Source organism: Notechis scutatus, chromosome 2, assembly GCF_049901735.1.
Source record: "Notechis scutatus isolate UNSWTSFEM ecotype Mainland chromosome 2, rNotScu1.2, whole genome shotgun sequence".
NCBI lineage: Eukaryota > Metazoa > Chordata > Lepidosauria > Squamata > Elapidae > Notechis > Notechis scutatus.
Genome location: NC_142010.1, coordinates 181,824,605 through 181,843,357, shown reverse-complemented (window position 1 = coordinate 181,843,357; position 18,753 = coordinate 181,824,605). Strand labels below are relative to the sequence as shown.

At 41.5% G+C, this 18,753-nt stretch overlaps 2 protein-coding genes across 3 annotated transcripts in view; both read right to left on the bottom strand.

Moving 5' to 3' along the window:
- The window catches only part of LOC113415042 (maestro heat-like repeat-containing protein family member 7), a 36,806-nt gene extending 34,750 nt beyond the window's left edge, over positions 1 to 2,056 (bottom strand). The window contains exon 1 of the mRNA XM_087954216.1: positions 1,995 to 2,056. Within this exon, the coding sequence (XP_087810342.1) occupies positions 1,995 to 2,056 (62 nt within the window). The remainder of the gene's footprint in view (positions 1 to 1,994) is intronic.
- On the bottom strand, positions 1,746 to 13,861 carry SLC46A2 (solute carrier family 46 member 2). 2 transcript variants are annotated; one of them, XM_087957568.1, is made up of 5 exons: positions 13,680 to 13,861; positions 8,064 to 9,366; positions 6,256 to 6,339; positions 4,571 to 4,727; positions 1,746 to 3,579 (listed from the first exon to the last, which is right to left on the bottom strand). In XM_087957568.1, the coding sequence occupies exons 2-5, from the start codon at positions 9,091 to 9,093 to the stop codon at positions 3,489 to 3,491; spliced, it is 1,362 nt and encodes a 453-aa protein (XP_087813694.1). In that variant the 5' UTR covers positions 9,094 to 9,366; positions 13,680 to 13,861; the 3' UTR covers positions 1,746 to 3,488. The 2 variants fall into 2 exon arrangements, with proteins under 2 accessions (XP_087813694.1, XP_087813693.1); XM_087957567.1 differs by lacking the exon at positions 13,680 to 13,861 and adding an exon at positions 10,348 to 10,667.
- Positions 13,862 to 18,753: the final 4,892 nt, after the last annotated feature.

The window sequence follows — 18,753 nt, the reverse complement described above, 5'->3', positions numbered from 1 at the left end:
TGATGCATTTCTCTCTGGATGTCCTCCAATCTTGAGTCTAAATTACTGCTCCTGAAACATTTAGTAGTTTTGTTTTGTTTATTTGGCAGGTGTTTGTGTAATTCATCAACATCTATTGATGAGTTTAAAGTCCACCTTCATCTACATCTGTTTTATTTTTATCCTTGATTAAAGTTTGGAAAGCTTCGATGGTGGCAAGATATAAACTTAATATATAAATAAGAATAGATTAGTCATTAGCCATTATTAGCCATTACATAAGAAGCATGTACAGATCTTATGCTTTGGAAATTACAGATGTGCCTTTCAGAGGAAAATAGGGTGGGCTGAAGATTGTTTCATAAAAAGCAGAGTTGATGTAGACAGCAAAAGATGAAGAGCCAGTGAATATTGACTGGCTCTTTGACTCTCTGGACAAAGAGAGGATGGGAGTTTGCCCACAAATGCTCCAGATAGTTGCTTCTCGTGAGGAGAACACATGTTAGCAATCTCCAGCAGCTTCAGAGCTCTGAACTTGAGAGAATGGTCACCTTGCTCAAACCATTGTTATAATATCACTATTGTTTTTAACTTATTGTACAAATGAGTTCCATATTTCATTATACTTGTCCTTAGAAAATCTATGTCTAAAGGCAATATTATCATAGGTGGCAAGTGTAACAGGAATTTAGCTTAATGAATAAATGGGGCCATGCAGGTAGACTTACAACTAATCACTTCAGAGTTATGGGGTAACTTGAAAAAGAGAACTTACAAATGAAATTCAAAGTTCCAACAGTTGGGCCCTCTCTACAGTCACATGACCAAACTTCAGGTGCTCAGCAACATGGCTGCATTAACAGTCGTTAGCACATCCCACAATCATGGGCTGGGTTTTATGATGGTTTTGTTGAAAAGCGGCACTTCCAGTTTTTGGCAAAACCCACCCATAGAAAATCATTGGGTTGGTTATCAACTGTGGTGTTAACTTAATGGCCACAGCTTAACAAACCACAGTTCGCTTGACAGCTTTACATTCACTTAACAAGCATAGCAAAAAAAGGTTATGAAATCATGTCAGTTACATGCATGTTTTGTAATTGCCACAACAAAGACCATAATGGGCAGGCTCCATTGAGGTAATGACTACCTGTAGATTTATCTTTGCAATGGTGCAAAAACTTTTAACCATAGTAAGAGCATAAAGAATCCATTTACATTCTTAGGTTCCATATACTAGGCATATAGTTCAAATTAATTTTAGTTTTTCTTGTACATTTATACAGTCCACTACTTTCTCTCAAAACATGTGAAGTATAGAACATAATAAAATTATATGTTTTAAAGAAGCATTATCTTTATTATATTTCCAACAAAATGATGTCCTGGACACTGTTTTTTTTTAATATAAATGTAACAAAGTCAAAATAATTCTAAATATTATTTTTTGTGATGATGATGATGATGTTATCCATTCAGTCATGTCCAATTCTTGGCAATTGTATGAGCCAAGAGATTATTTTCTTTTGCATTGGATTCAGCGGAAAGAAAATAGAAAAAAATGCCAAGGAACTATTGCTATTGGGGAGAAAGAAAAGGTGTGTTTCCACAATAGTAAATGGGGATCAGTGGTGGGCAACCATCAGCCTTTTCATTTGCCCTCCACAAGGATTTATCTGTGAAGCAACATCCCCAAATTTCGCAAAACCACTTCTTAGCACAGACCTGTGAGAGGCAAATAATACCTTTAAAAATCAACATCTCTGTTTCATCAATCCACAAGCTCTTCTGTGGAGGTTTAATCAGAAATAAGCCAAATGGTATTCAGCAACGTTCACAGCTGAGCAAATAGATATAGACTGAGATGGTCTGACATGCTGAAACCCTAGGAATTTGACCTCAGGCTTGCTCCCAGTAAGTAACCAGGAGACTGGGAGTTCTAGTCTCACCTTAGACATAGGAGCTGGCTGGTTGAGATGGGGCCAGTCACTCTCTCTTGATCCAACCCACCTCACAGGTCAATGCTGCTGCCCTGCTGGGCATGGAGGTGCTGGTGCTGCTGCCCCCTGCTGGGCATGGAGCTGCCGCCAATGCTACCACTTGGACTCCATGCTGGGTGTAGCGCAGTGGTGGGATTCAATTTTATTTTTTACTACTGGTTCTGTGGGTGTGGCTTGGTGGGCGTGGCAGGGGAAGGATAGTGTAAAATCTCCAGTCAGAGGTGGTATTTGCCGGTTCTCCAAACTACTCAAAATTTCCGCTACCGGTTCTCCAGAACTTGTCGGAACCTGCTTAATACCCACCTTTGGTGTAGCAGCAATAACAGCACCAGCTCCACTCCTGGGTATGGGCGGCAGTAGCAGCAACGGCAGTGGCAGGGGGTGTGAAAATGTGAAGCCCCTGGTTGCCACTGCTTTGCTGCCAACCATCCTGATGTGCTCTGTGCTCTGCCCGTTTGCTCACTCGCTCTCCCACCTGGGTCTCCAGCTGCCCACGGCGAGCTGTCCCCAGGATGGAGTTGCCCTGCAGCAACTTAGCAGTGGTTTGTTGGCGGAGACAAGATGGGGGTGGCAAGCTGGCTGTTGTGAGCTACCTGCAGCGAGTTATCCTAGACTCCCCTCAGGGTGCTATGTTTCATCCCACTTTTCTTGTCTTAGGAGGAGTGCACACTTCCAAACAAATAGCTGGATTGCAGTTACTCACCATTTTTCTTTTCAGCAAATACTTAGAAGAGGTCCAGAGGCTGCCTTATGGCTAAAGGTACTTCTACAGATTGTCACTTGGTTATGCAGTATGCAAGCCTCCCATTCATTTATTATTATGTTAAAAATAACTAAATATCCAGCGGTGTATGGACCTCGGTATGTTGAAAGTTCTGCCCTAAGTAGAATTGTCCATCTCGTGTTTTATTTCATGCCTTAGCTAGGTAATCTGCTCATTGCCTTTCTATCTTCACTGTCTGGTCTTGAGGACCTGAGCCTTGTGAAATAACCATCTGGAGCACTGAAACACCGGAGTGCAAATGTCATTATAGGCATATGTAGCATTCCAATCCACCACCCCGAAACTGGATATTGCACTGAGATTTAAGGAACAAGGATCCTATGAGTTGGGAGACCATCTATTCTAGACCAACTAGGGGGAATATCAGACTAAATATGGGGAATGGGTGTTTCTGAGGATTCCCAGGGAAGGATATTTTGCTTTAAAACATGAATGCGTTGACTATTTGCTGGAAGGATTGTAGATGGAAAGGGGATAGGTGAACAAACATATCCTGAATGGACAATAGGAAGAAATAATGAAATGTGATTCCAAAGCATCATCATTCAAGAACCGCATGCCTTCCAGCCCGTACATGGTTTTCAGTTGCTCTCCTTATGCTGTTTTAACAGCCTATTCATACACGGAAGAGTACAGGAAAGACTAGAACTAAATATCTCTAATGGCATAATTAGTAACAAGGCTGTCTTTCATGTAGTCAGTCTGTCTGGTTGCTCCAGCTTGTTCTATAGAGCTGCTTCTGAAGTCGACAGTTGTTTTTGGTTGGCTAATCTCTCTGCTAAATCAGATGGTGCCCGTTGCTTGTAGGCGACAAAACTGCAAGGGAGAGAAAAGGAAGTAAGGGGAGGAAAGTTATTCGCTTCCAAGGTTGAACGTCTCACCTACATTTTTGAAATACCCAATGTTTTATTTCCTTGAAGTTGGACAATCTTTTGGCAGCTGACCCAAGGCTACCTCAAGTAGTTTTGCTCCGGGAGAAGGAAAAAAAAAAACCCCTTGCTTTCTCAAAGATACTTTTTCCAGAAGCCAACTGGACTTTCTTGGTTTTTTTTCCCCCTGAAAATGATTTGCGTCTTATCCAAAAGCTTCTTTTGCTCTTATCGTGGATGAGAAGCAAAACATTTTCAAGAAGAAAAAAAAAATCAAGGAAGTCCAGTTGCCATTTGGAAAAGCACCTCTGAGACAATCATGACCTGTATGATTGAGAATCTCCACAGACAGGCTTTCTCAAAATCAACCTTTATTACCAGTATTGCAATAAAATGTCTGAGATACAAAACTCCGCAAGTAAAGCACAACCCACCAGAAACAAATACATCAAAAAACGGGGCTAAAAACTTTCTGTGGACGTTCCTAAAGAAAATGAGTGTTTGTGCAAAGGATAGTGTGGTGGTTCCTCTGGCCAAACTTCAACCCCATTTCAGTGAGAGCATTTGCAGTATGGAGTCCACAATGACACAAACATTGCCATCTTCTTGAAGATATATGGAAATTTGGAGAGATGGCAATACTCAGGGTCCTCAGCTCTTAGGTAGCACATTAATTTTGCTCAGCTCTTTTTCATCCTCAAGTGTTCTATAGTACATAATTTAAAACAGACTGGACAGCAGATTATGACCTCCCAAGAGGCATGGTTGTGGTTTCATCATAATGAATTACATTGATCCAAGGCCAGCCGCTTGTTTCACGAATTTGAAAAAAAATCTTGACCTAGATTGTTGAACAAATCTTAGGAATCCAGGGACATACAGATAAGGAAAATCAGCTTTATCCTTAAAAAGTTCAGCTTGCCCTCAGTTTACTTTACCTGATAGGGATAAGACTTAGGCAACTGATGGCACATGACAGAAGAAAGCAGAAACCAGTGAACCAGCCCAGGGTGTGTTGGTAAATTTTATTATAGGCTGTTGATGTCACAACTCCAGTGATCACCAATGACAGTTGCAGAAGGACAAACACTTTTCCTAGGGGAAAAAAGAGACCAGATGTAAGATTGGATGAAAAAGAATGTAGGGCATATTTCTAGCAGAATTCAGATCACTTACAATTTATGTAGCTAATCGGTTTGTTTTTAAAATGTAATTACAATGTAGTAACGGCTGGAGAGCACCTTTTAATTTCAATTTGTGAAAGGTTAAAGTGCACCTGCTGGATTGCTTCAAATATAGAGAAGTAAGTAAGTGGAATCCAACATTTACTGTATTGCATAAACGCCTTATATATATCATTTCTGAACTTCTTGAACCAGTTTGAACGTTTGTCATTCTGTAAACAGGCTGTTGCTGCCAGAATGCAGTGGTTGCTTACTATAAATAGGACAAACAACATCAGATTAGTGCTAGAAACGAATTCTGTAGCCAATTATAATGTAGGCAATAATTATGTTGATTTCAGGAACTAATATTACGTAATGGAAGACCCTATCAAGTGGAACTTCCTTTGAATTGGAACTTGGAACTATAACAGGTTTAGAATTTTGATATAGGATTAACGGGTGTATAGCACTATCTCAGAGAGCATTCTGCTCTCTTTTATGGCAGTTGGGAAGTTATTCCTTCCCAACTGTTACTGCTAGTAGGATGGGGAGAGGCAACGCTTGTCCAATCCTTGTTGTCCCCATTTCAACCCCCTGCCCTTAAAGCAGGGTGTTTTTCCTTGATTCTCAGATCTAGGTTGTGAAGTCAAAAAAGTGAGATAACCCTTTCTTCTAGGTTGGTTCAACCTAACTCAGTGAGTTTAAATAACTCCTAATTAATCGAAGATACTGTTGGCTTTATTTGGGGGATGATTTGGGTTTCTGGATTCATAGAAAATACCAGAGCTTTGAATGACCAACTAACTGTAGCCCAAATCCTAGTTGGTTGTTGTATTTCCATGGGTTATTCTTTTGGAAAAAGAAATGTTTTATTAGATTGGGCCATATTTCTCCAACGTCTTGTTTCCATCAAATGTAGGCAAATGAGATGCCTCTAGAAAGTCTAGACTGGTGGCAGCATATGATGACATCCCAACAGTCTGGCAGGATCCAAAATTGGTGCATGTATTAGAATTTTTCTGCTGGGCAGCCACAAACCATATTTTAACATTTCCCTTCAGTGGCCCATTGTGTGAAAGTTAAACTGAAAGCTTAAAGTTACGGCTGCTACTTTTCATAAGTCTCTATCCAAAATAGTCCACAGAAAGCCTTTTTCTAAAGGTGCTTTCAAATCAGCCCTCCTTGTAAATCAGACAATGTGGAATCACCCATGACATTTTCTAAATTATGGAAGGAAAGGTATGTGCCTCCAACACCTGAAAGCTTTCGTCAAAGCCTAAGGCATTGATACTCATAGAATAGTCTTACAGGTAAGTGTAAGAATTTGGTTCTGACTCATCCAACTGGGATTACTATATGTTTCTGTGATACCAACTCAACTGATAGGAATAAACTCAAGTCAGCTTATTCTGAAAGTCAATGTTTTCCAAAGAAATAAATACAGAACTGTTTCTTACCGTAGGTTGAAGCTTCAACATGTTTGGATAACAAAGATCTGATGGTTGGCAGGGGAATGAGGGCAAAGAGCATCATAGCACGAGCTGTAACAGAGCAGAATGCAGAATGGTCAGGACAAACGCCCAGCCTTTTTAAGGGAGACCAGAGTGTAGCTGTTTTAAAAAGCACAAATGGGAAGCCTCAGCTTCATGTTTTGGCGAGCAACTAAGGCTGTTTTCCTCAACTTTGTCTTGTTTGTTGGATAAACGATGAGAAGAATTGCATTCTTAAGACAGCGAGAAATCAATTGGTCAGGGTAAGCCTGAGCGTAGGGCTCTAAAAGCCAACCTCTCTGAAGTATATTATAATCTCCAGATGTAATGCAGGCAAAGAGTAACAATTACAGCTATAATAACAACAGTTTAGCCTATTAAATGAGAAGTAATAGATGTTTTCCACTAGACAATGCTCTATGAAATATCAAAGACAGTGCTTATATTCTGGGACGGGGCAGGGGTGGAATTCAAAAATCCCAGTAACCGGTTCACTGCCTAGTTGCCGGGTGGGCGTGGCCTACTGGAACTTCCGGGAGGGCCGTTTTTCGCCTTACCAAGGGTCCAGAGGCTTCATTTGGGCTTCTGGGAGGGCAAAAATGGCCTCCCCCAGGCTTTGGAGCCCCTCCGGAAGCCGGAAACAGGCTCATTTCTGGACTTCTGGTACTTCTGGGAGGGCCACTTTTCGCTTTCCCAAGGGTCTGGAGGCTTCCCTCAGTTCTCTGGGAGGGCGAAAATGGCTTCCCTCGGGCTACAATTGTAAGTGTAAGAAATGGTCACAAGTCACTTTCTTCAGTGCCATTGTATTTTTGAATGGTCACTAAACTAATGGTTTTAAGTCGCCCATAGTACCCATAGTACTATACTACCCATAGTATATTTTATTCTGTCCTCTGAAGCCCTTCCGATGTGCGCTCCCTGGAAATTATGAGAGTTAAAGCATCTGTTAATTTTGTCTTTTACCCCTTTCAGCTGCTTTGTGAATGGTGAGGTGATGCAGAATGTGGTCTTCAGGAAAGAATTTAGCTTTTTGAGAAATTTAATTTTCATCTGAGGAAAGAACAACTTTCTATTAGCCCCCATTGCCACAAAAACGTGCTTGGAAGTGTGCAGACAGTGTGTGGTTTAAAAAGCCACTGAAAAGGCTAAGAGCATAGAGAAATGTCAATTATGAAAGAGGAGGTTTCAGATGTCTATGACCTTTCCCCGCTCCTAAGGTTTAGGAGAAGTTAAATAAATTACACAGCATAGCACCCTATGCAATTGCATAATGTATTGTAAATATCAGAAGAATGGTTTTGATTGCTGCAGAATTTGATATTTGTACAACTATAGAGCATCTGATTCAGTTAATGATCTTGCAGATCCTACGTGGAAGTGCAATGGGAGTCACATCCGTGCAGCCTTATAGAGCAGCAGTTCCTAAACTTTCCAGCTGTTGGGACCAGCAACGGAGAGTAGCAGTGGCAGAGAGGGGATAGTTTCGTGCGTGCAACTCAATCCCACAAATATGCATATGGAGCTTTGTGCGCTCACACACTACTTGCACCGCCCAGTTTCCAACAGGCCACGGACCGGTAGCAGTCCATGGACTGGGGATTGGAGATCTATTCAAAAGCAAAGTGTATTGGGTTTACTTCCACATAAATTAGAATAAGTTTACAGCTTAAATTGACTAAAGGTTAGTACAAAAGTAGAGTCATGAATCTTTCATGAAATTAAACAAAATATGTCGCTTGAATTAATGCGAGGTGCATGGAAAGGCTCTGACTCACCAATGTAAAACAGGAATGTCCATCGCACAAAGGCCATAATAAGGATGCCAGCTGAGAAGGACACAATCCCAATCATGATCATGGTGGTGTCTCTTAGAAACTTGGAAAACACAAAGACTCCCAGGAAGCTGGTAATAAAGATCACATAGCCAGCAGCATTGGCATAGCCAACATACTCTGGTCCCCAGCTCAGTGGTTTCTTTAGGAAGAAGAGTGGCAGCACATTCATTGATCCAACCACGGCCAAGTCATATAGGATGGCCCCCACAAAGAGCAGGACAATAATGGACTTGGCAGGTCCCAGATGGGAGGAACTCTCAGAACTACAGAACAGTAAAGTCTCCTCATTAGCCAAATTGCTGTCAGGTTGGACCACATGGGTGGAAGTGGCTGGGTCGCAAACTCCAGGCTTGGGGACTTGGAGGACAAACAGACTGTAAATGACACACAAGGCATATAAGGCAACACTACAAGAAATCAGCACTATACCATGCTGATAACCGAGATGGAAAGTAACAAAGAGGTGTCCCGAAGCAATGCTTCCCACAAAACCAGCAATGCCATAGATGAGCTCAATGTGGATGAGACGCAGGGATCTTCTGCTCTCCGATGAGCCCTGGGAGACCAGGGCCATGATGCTGGCCCAATACGTGGTGAATCCTCCAGTCAAGCCGTGCAAGACAGCAGCCCCGTACATCACCTCAATTGGCCAAGCCAACAAGACCAAAAGGAGTAGAAGGCAACGGGAGAGCAAGTAGCCAGACAAAGGCACGCAAATGCTGATCTTCCGATTTACCCGGTCACCCAACCTGGCCAAGCCATAAGCTGATAACAGTGGGGTTAACCCATCAACAAGATGGTAGATGATGTAAAAGTCAGAGATGGCTTTTTGCTGAGTCTCCTCGCTGGAATGCGCTGAAGAAGAATTGGTCTGGTTGTAGTAGTTCTTCACCACCAGCAACAGTCCTGTGTCGTAGAAAGCACTGGCAAGCTGAGCGCCAGCAACAAGAGGTTCAATCCAGGCCTTCATTATGTCAACAGTTGTGGTTGCCAGAGGACAGTGGCTTAATTTCTCTGAGGAAAAGGAGAGAAGAAGGCCAGGAGCCAACCCAGTCCTTCTAACCTGAACATAAAAGCTTGCTTACAACATTGAAAGCAAAAGCAAAGAAGGGATTTCCTCTCTCTGCCTCCTCAAACAGGTTTGTTTGTTTCTTCCTCCCTCCCTCTTTCTGGCAAGCTCTGGTTGTCTCAGCAGGCACTGGGACATTGCAGCGAGCCCCAATGAGCCGATTCTTCCGTGTACCTTCAAGAAATCACATGATCCAAGTTGAGAAATTTCTCAAACCTGATTTTAGGAAGTGAAAGAAGTTTGGCCCAGTGTGCTTGAGTGACCCAAAATATTACGTTAGAATGAGTGTTTTGTTGGTGTGCTCTCTCTCCCCTCCCCGCAGCTAATAAAAGCTCAGCCTTCTATTCAGAGTGTTGGCAAGAGACAATTCTGCAAGTTTGATGTTGCTATCCTTTTCAATCTTTTTCTTGACAAACTTATCTGAGGAAGAAGGGAGGTGTAATAAGGTGAACTCCAGGGTGTTGGTAAGAGTTGTGGAAGGCATGTGAAGCAGTATGTGAATTTGACAGTGTGTATGGTAAAAAAAGACAATTTACTTATTTAGTCTCTCTCTCTCTCTCTCTCCCTCCCTCCCTCCCATCCATCTATCTATCCATCCATCCATCCATCTATCATCTACCATCTATCTACTATCTATCATCTCTATCTCTACTATCCATCCATCCATCCATCCATCATCTATCTACTATCTGTCTATCTACTATCATCTATCTATCTATCTATCTATCTATCTATCTATCTATCCATCTATCTATCCATCTATCTATCTATCATCTATCTATCTATCTATCTATCTATCTATCTATCTATCTATCTATCATCTATCATCTATCTATCTATCTATCTATCTATCTATCTATCTATCTATCTATCTATCTATCTATATCTATCTATCTATCTATCTATCTATCTATCTATCTATCTATCTATCTATCTATCTATCTATCTATCTATCTATCTCTACAGTGTTTCTCACAAAATAAGGCCGGGCCTTATTTTTTTTTGAGCCCTGAAAAAATGGCTAGGATGTCTTTTTGGGGGTGAATTAATTCCCTCCCCCCGTGCACCAGCGCCATCTCCAACAACAGCATCTGAGTCACTCCTGCTTCCCCCCCCCGTCCCCGTAACAACAGGAATTTTTTTTTTTTGAGGTACCTGGGCGTGCCATGCGCTGCGTTTTGGTTTAATCCCAAGCAGCTGGGTGGGCGTGAGAAGAGCCAAGTGAACATCTCTGCTGCTGCTACCCTTAGTGCTTCAGCCTCGGGCTCTACAAGTTTGCAAAAGTCCCGGTGCACAGTCCGTTCCTGCATTTCAAGCACCCAGGCTGAGCTGCAGCTGTCTCTCTCTCACCAGCTCCAGCTCCAACAACAGCGGCAGCAGCGGCGGGAAGTTATGGAGGCGGCTCCCCCACCCGAGAAGTGGCTGAAACAATTCCATGGTTCCTGCCACTGCTGCTGCTGTAGTTGGAGACAGAGCTGGTGAGAGAGGGACAGCTGAAGCTCGGCCTGGGCGCTTGGAATGCAGGAATGGGCTGCGCACCAGGACTTTTGCAAACTTGCAGAGCCCGAGGCTGGAGCACCAAGGGTAGCAGCAGCAGAGACGCTTGCTCGGCTCTTCTCACGCCCACCCAGCCGCTCGGGATTAAACCAAAATGCAGCGCGCGGCGCTCCCAGGTACCTCAAAATGTTTTTTTTTCCCCTGTTGTTATGGGATGGGGGAAAAGCAGGAGCGACTGAGACGTTGTTGTTGGAGACGATACTGGCGAGAGAGGCGCCAGCACCAGTGGAAACCGTGGAAGCTACGGAGGCCTAAGAAGCGGCTGAAACGCTGCCAGACATCCATGCCAATGCCGCCTGCCTGCTGACCCGGGTAAGGGAGGGGTAAGGGAGCCCTCCGTGCTCCACCATGATTGGTTGTTAGGAGTGGCTGATGGTGGGGCGTAGCTGCCTGTGGGGCACTCCTAATGGCAAGTTCCCCCCGCCTTCTCCCCCCAATTTTGCATGTTTTAAACTAGGCATAAATTTGGGGGGAGGGGCTTAATTTCATTTTATGCCTAGAAAACATGCTGGGTCTTCCTATTGGAGGGGAGTATTGTTGGAGAAACACGGTATCTATCTATCTATCTATCTATCTATCTATCTATCTATCTATCTATCTATCTATCTATCTATCTATCTATCTATCTATCTATCTATCTATCTATCTATCTATCTATCTACTCTATCTATCATCTCCATCTCTAACAAATTTGCCCATTACAATTATCTGCCTCTGCACAGTTTACGATAAAACAGTAAAATGATATGAAAACTATAGTTAAAAACAAGGTAAAAACCAGATTAAAACAAAGCTAAAAGGAACAAATGAAAACTTTAAAAGACAGCAGGAGCATGTTAATCCCAACCCCAACCCCAACCAATCACCCAGCATGGCACCCTTAGTGTGAAAGAGAGTGTATGAAAGCGTTGATGGGTAGGCTAGCTAAGTAAATATTAGTCCTTTTCCATGTCTGAGAAATAAAAGAAGCTTGATAGACAGAAGGCCTCAGTGACGGGTTAAAAAAATGTTCCCTGCCAGCTTTGTTACCGAAACTGCCCAGCAAAACAAGGCTTCTGCCACACCTTGTTACAATGAGAAAGCATTTTTTTGGTCTTAGTTCATCACCGTAATGTAAGTAGTGCTCGACTTACAACCACAATTGAGCCCATTATTTTTGTTGCCAAGCGAGACATTGATGAAGTGAATTTTGCCCCATTTTATGACCTTTCTTGCCACTATTGTCAAGTGAATCACTGCAGTTGTTAAAGTTAGTAACATGGTTTGGTTTAGTGAATCTGGCTTCCCCATTGACTTCGCTTGTCAGGTCGCAAAAGGGGACTACATGACCCCAGGAGACTGCAACCGTCATAAAGATGAACCAGTTGCCAAGGGACTTAATTATGACGATGTGTCCACGGGGATGCTGCAATGGTTGTAATTGTGAAAAACAGTCACAAGTCATTTTTTTCCCCAGTGACATTGTAACTTCGAACGGTCACTTAAATGAACTGTTGTAAGTCGAGGACTACCTGTAAGATGACCCTTTTAACAGTGCAAATTTGACCCTCTGATCAAACATTTCAAAGGTGACAGACAGAAGAGGGGGCTATAGAAATCACAAATCATCAGACTTGTAACATACTTGGTTTCAGCTGCAATCTTGCACAACCGTTCACCTCCCTGTACAGAAAAGGCCATACGATAACTCTCTCCTCTAAATTGGACACAGCATGACAGTCTAGTTCAATGTTTTTTTTTTCTGGATGAGAGGACTTTGTAAAGAAAAGAAAAGAAAAACCAGCATTATATTTCATCAGTTGTTTCCTGGAAAAGAAGGCTCTCTCTTTCTCCAAATGAGGAACACTGCAGTTCATAGGTGATTTTTCATCTGTTTAAAGCTGATACTTTTTAGCGTTTCTGTTAAATGCAGTTTTTAACTCTGCTTCCTTAAAATATTTAAAGCTCTTGCCAAATCAGCAACAGGGAAGGGAAAACCCCACACCAATGCTTCAATGATACTTTCTTTGCCCGTTAATGTCTTCCTTTCAAGCAGCTGTGCTTTCAACCCATATTTAGTTTTGCAATCAGAGCAAAGGCTGCGGCCTAGAAAAATCTATTACAACCTACCTATGTTAATAGAGAAGTGATTCCCCCATCACACCTGGGAATTAACTTTGCCAGAAGGGCGAGTAAAAGGATTTTGAGCCCTGAAGAAGTGTGTGTTACAAGATAGCTGTTGTGTATTTCAGAATACAGTGATTATTATTAATTACTTGAGCACTCACAGGGAAATTTTCAGGTATTTTGCATCTTTAGAGAAGGATAGATAGACTCCTTTTTTAAAAGAATAGTTTCCAGTAACCTTGTTTAAATCAAGCAAATATGTTTGCCAAGGACACCGTGTCTGCACAGTCTAGGCCCATGAGGGCAAACTTATGGCATGTGTGCCAGAGGTGGCATGCAGAGCCCACTCTGTAGGCACACGCACTATCGCCAGTTGGTATTCTGGTTTCCAGCATGCACATGCGCACCAGCCAGCTGGTCTTTCCTACTGCTCCGGCACATGGGTATGTGTGCATTGCAATTTGGGCACTCAATACCAAAAAGGTTCACCATCACTGGTCTCTAGGCAAAGAACTAGTCATTATAGTGGCTTTTTAGAGTTATAAAATAAATCTAAATCTAAATCAAGTTACAACTGACAGCATTTATTAGAGAATCAAGAACAGCAGCTCAGAAAGGACCAGACACTTCTTAAAATAAGTTGCCTAATTAAACATTCATGGGAGTAAAAGTGTTTTTTTGCCTAGACTGCAAGTTGTCACTTGGGCTGTTTCTGAACTAAAATGCACTGCTTCAACCCAAGTCTTTCCTCCCTACCTGTGAGGTGTCAGTCAGGCTACCAAGCATGGAAAAAAGTGCAGGGTAAAGAAGGAAGAGCCATCAACCATGAGCAGGCTCAGTCCTTGGCCACTGTTGCAAAGGAATGGCAGTGCGGATAGCAAGGGATTGCAGCTATCGGCACACAGAAGTAGTCCATGGGGTAGGCAAAATGGGATCACCACTACAACAGGATTAAAAGCGGTAGAGAATGGCCACATGAAGCCTCTTCTTGTCAGAGGCAGGAGAAAACCTGTAATGCATACCGCGGTGACCGAACCAGCAGCACACAACTGGGAAAACCTGTTTTTCTTTCCTACTATAAGGTGACTTTCTGTGCAGCTTTTTTTCAATATTGTAAAAAAAGCAGATCTGACACCCTTTCAAAAGACAGCTATGCCCATGTATTTAAGGAACCTACTACGTAAGGTCTAACCAGGGCTTTAGAAAGTCAGGTATTCCACAGGTAGGTGACTTTGAGGAAAGTCAAAATGGCCAGAGCCAGTCAAAATGGCTCTGGGGGACAACTGCCAGAAGACCACAGCTATTGGACAGATCCTATCATAGTTCTGTCATCAGTCCCCATTGACAAGGAATGTGCTAGATTGTTCTGTTGGCCAAAATTGGATCAAGACAAGAAAAGGGAAACACTGCTTTTATAGAGAACAGCTAAAGTTACTGTAACTTTAAGCTGCCTCATCTGTGAGTCGGAGATGAAATGAGGGCAATGTCATGATGTGTCAGGGCAATTTTCTTGTTTTTTTTAAAAAATCATTATTACATATATATCTCTTTCATTATATTTTTATCTCTCTCTTTCAATAGTGTCAGGGAAATTTTCTGTTATGGTTTAGGGCAGGGGCATCAAACTCAAGGCCCGTGGGCCAGATCCGACTTGCGGGGTGGTTACATCTGGCCCACAGGGCTGGCCTGGAAACAGTGAAGGACTGGCCTACGGTGCTTTTGCCAGTGAAAATGGAGCTCTGTTATCACTGACAGTGGGTTGCAGGAGGCCATCACAGCCAAAAACGGAGCTTGGGAGCCCATTTTCACTGGCAGAGCACTTGGGCCACCACAGGCACACCCGATATGAGTAATGTTGAGCTGGCCATGCCCAGCCCAGCCCCTGAGGTCAAACACAATCCTGGTGTGGCCCTCAATAAAATCGAGTTTGACACCCCTGGTTTAGGGGAACATGAGGATGAGCCTATATCAATAAAAACCTCCATTTTTTACAACCCTGTAATCCCTTAATTCAGGATATCGAATGGGGAGGAATAGCTGGATCCATAAAAAAAATCACTTCTGAGAAGAATCTCAGAATAACACGAATTATGGATAACAAGACACATTATCAGTGTATTATGTTGTTATTTGATATTTTATATATCTCACTGTACAATGTGTCTTTGTGAAAGGAAGAGATCCTTTGAATAGTTTCAAAAAAAAAAATACTGTTGAAGATCTTTAAATGTCTCTACATGTCATATTTCTGATAATTGATAGTCTTCCATTTCCAGTCAGGAGCAGGAATTTGTTCAGAATTCACACAGAAATCTAACGGATCCAAATGGAAATTCCTGATCACTCCTATTTTGGTGTAAATAAGGGGATGAGGCACCTCTGTTTTCCCTTCTACCACTGAGTTTCCTGGGTTGCCAATTGGTTTTCAGGGGTAATTTAAGGTTCTGCTTGTCTTTTATGAAGCCTGTCATGGCTCAGGTGTGGGGATCTGCAGAGTCATCTTCTTCCAGGATTATCTGGCTACTCAGTAAGATCTAGTAGGGAAGTCTTGCTTTGTATTACTTCGTTCAGGGACAGCCACATGCGGGGGAATCATGCAGGCAAGTCACTGTTCCCCTATTAGGGAACAGCATTCCCCCAAATAACTGAATGCCTCCCCCACCCGGCCACATCATGATTTTTAGGAAATCTGTCAGACTACGGGATGGGATGATCTGCTCCATCAACCCAGAGAAGTTTGTTCTGCTTGATACTGGTTGAATGGATTAGAATCTTCGGCATTGCTGTGCCTCATTATTTTTTACGAATGAAGTTACTATTTTATTGTAAAGTTTATTGCTTTTAATCTAATTTACAGTGGTTGCCATGCATGCTCCTCAGAACTTTGAGTGGTTTATAAGGCCAGTTATTTATTTAAAATACTTATACAGCCACCCATCTTATGACAAACTCTGGATTGCTAAACCGGTTAAAGAAACCAAGAAAAACATATTACTCAGACTCAAAGGAATCTGCCCACATTATTTCCATTTCTGATTAAAAAAAGGCAAGGACCATGACACAGGTTGAACAATCATTGTTCTGTGGGGTGAGTAAATCATTTTGTGTCCTCTTAACTGTTAACTCTTAATTTAACTCTTAACTTAACGTCCAGATCAAAGATAAAGCTGGAGAGCAAAATGATTGTTTCCATGTTAGAAAATGGACTCAGACAGAAACTGTTCAGACAGGATCTTTCATTAGCATGTATGCTGACTCACATGAGAATATTTCTAAAAGAAATCCAAATAAATCCAGAACAGAAACACTGACTGTTCTTAAAGGCTACATAAGATGATAGTATTATCAAGCCATTTTAAATTACTCTTTTCACCAAATCTCTGTGAACAGGAGTAAAGGATTATCCTCCAGGAGAATTATTCTATTTTTTTTTCTACTTCTGCTTTTGCAATTATATTTCCTAATAACTATTGGATTAGATGCTGCCCTTACAGGTGCATTATGTTAACATGCCTCATTTATTCAAAAAGCATTTAGAAGGGGCAGATTAAATCTTTGGATTTAGGCATTCAGAATCCATTACTATTTTAGAAGCCACACTTACCTCACTGAAGCAGGAAGCTCATTTCCTCATTCCACGCTTCCATGTCAAAATAAAGAGTAAAGTTCATTGAATTTAATTGCTAATTAACAGTGCTTAAATTGCAGTTTGAGTTGGTTAAGTACTCCCCAAAAAAGTATGGTTGGCAAGGTCCTTATAAATTAAGCTTCCAGATAAGATCTGGCAGACTGAGGCCAGTTATCTTTTGGGACTGTTTAGATTTTGAGAAGTGGCACTATTATCTTGCAACAATAAATTCCAACTTAACAGAGAGTGTGTTGGTACATAATTTTTGACTTTTATCCAAACCACAGAGAGTGGAAAAACTTGGGAGAACTGTTTTTGTTTATTGTTAACTCTTCATGCTTAACTCTTCATGAAGAAGTTTCTTTTCCTTTCCACTGAAACTGGCACAAAACTGAAAATTCTTGGTGAACGTATACCAGGTCTGAAGAGATGGATGAAATGGCTCTGAGGGTTGATTTCATTTGGCTCATGAACTATTAATTGACCATGGCAAACAATTCCACCAAGAATGCATTGCAATTACTTTATTTTCTGCATGTTAAGAAACTGGTTTAATTTTTTCCTTGTATGTTTACATTGTGGGTTGAAAGTTATTATTAAACAGACCTAGAGTAGAACAATAAATTAGTTTACTATCTACCAGAAACTATGTACTTTCAACAAAGTCCCTACTTTTGCAATAACAAAAGGAAATATGTGTTGTAGCGATCGGCATTTTTAAAAGTTAACCTTTTTAAGAGTTTGAAGGAACAACTTCAAATTTAAAACAAGCAAAAAATATTCTAGACCCAATAACAAATAATATGTAAATATTTTAATCCAGTTCATCAATATACTGTTGCAAAATGTTATCTCTTTCTATATGAAAACAAAGCTAAATGCAATAAAGCTTTTTGTTGTTTTATGTATAATGTATTTCCATATATAGTAGCATGAATTAGGGCATATTTATAAATTTATCTAGTCTAAGCAATGGTAGCAGACTAAGGCAATAAATGAAGATATGAATCAGCTGTCACCATGTGAAATGATTGTGATATATTTTCCTGAAAATGGCATAGAAATCCCCTAACCTTTGAAAAGGGGCATGCCCGGGAACTTCTGGTTGCAAGGCTTCGGCGGTGGCAGGAATCCGCTTTTCTGCGGGTCCCTGCTGCACTCTCCGCTGAGGTACCCCCGATCCAACTGGATTTGGGGGTTGTCGCTACCCCGGAGGGGCAGCGGAAGATAGAGGAGATCCGGGCAGGGGTCTGGGGATATCGCAACCCCTTTCCCCAGCCGGCTAGACTCCTTTCTCCTGAGGCGGTGGAGCGGCTGTCAGAAATGGCAGCCACAAAGGAATCTTCAACCGGATAAGATTTGTGCAGGAGGAAGAATCAGAAGGAGAAGTTTTCTTGGCTGAACCGGGACATTAAGATACTTTTAAACACCCTGGAAACCTGACTTTTGGATTGATACATTTGTTTCCAAAAGAAGTTAAAACGGCGAAAGTGCTGAAAGGAAAGTTCACTCCCCTTCCTTACAGAGAAAGCAAATGAGCACTGAAAAACCTGCTTCTTTAAGGTAAAAATAAGCTCTTTGTTATAAGTGGGAAGGAGAGGACTAAAAAAACCTTTAAAAATTTGTTGGAGGAGACGCCTTGAAGATTATAAGATCAGCAATTAACTGTAATACGGCTTTAAAATATACTTTGGGATTTTGCCCCAGGAGGAAAAACTGCAAAGAGAAGAAGAGGAAATATTTTGTGTCTGTTTGGATTGTTTGATAACTTTGACACTTGGAAATTACTTTAAGATTAAAAACATCTGGGTTGTTCTTAAAAATTTACAATGGCACTATCTGTGGATGAATTAAAAATGGAATATGAAAAATTAAAGGAAAGAGAACAAGAAGGCAAGGATTCTTTGGGAGCTGTCTTCCACTTTTTAGAAATGGCGGTTTCTACATATCAGCAAATACATGAGGAAGGAGAAGAAGAAGAAGAAGAGGAAGAAGCCATTTTTAATGGACAAAAAAGTTCAATTAAGAAAGAAAATAGGAAGAGGAAGGAAAAATGAGAATTTAAGATTTAATAAAACAACCAAGAAAAAGAAAAATAAGGTGAAAAAAAGGTACAATGTTAGAAAGCAACAGAAAAGAGAAATACAACAGAGAGGGGAAGTTAAAAAGGTGGAGGTTAGGAGAGGGGTGGGCAAAAAGACCAGACTGGAGAAGGGAGGGGAAAAAAGCCACAAAGGTCTGAAACAAGATGCAAAAAAGCAGATTTTTTC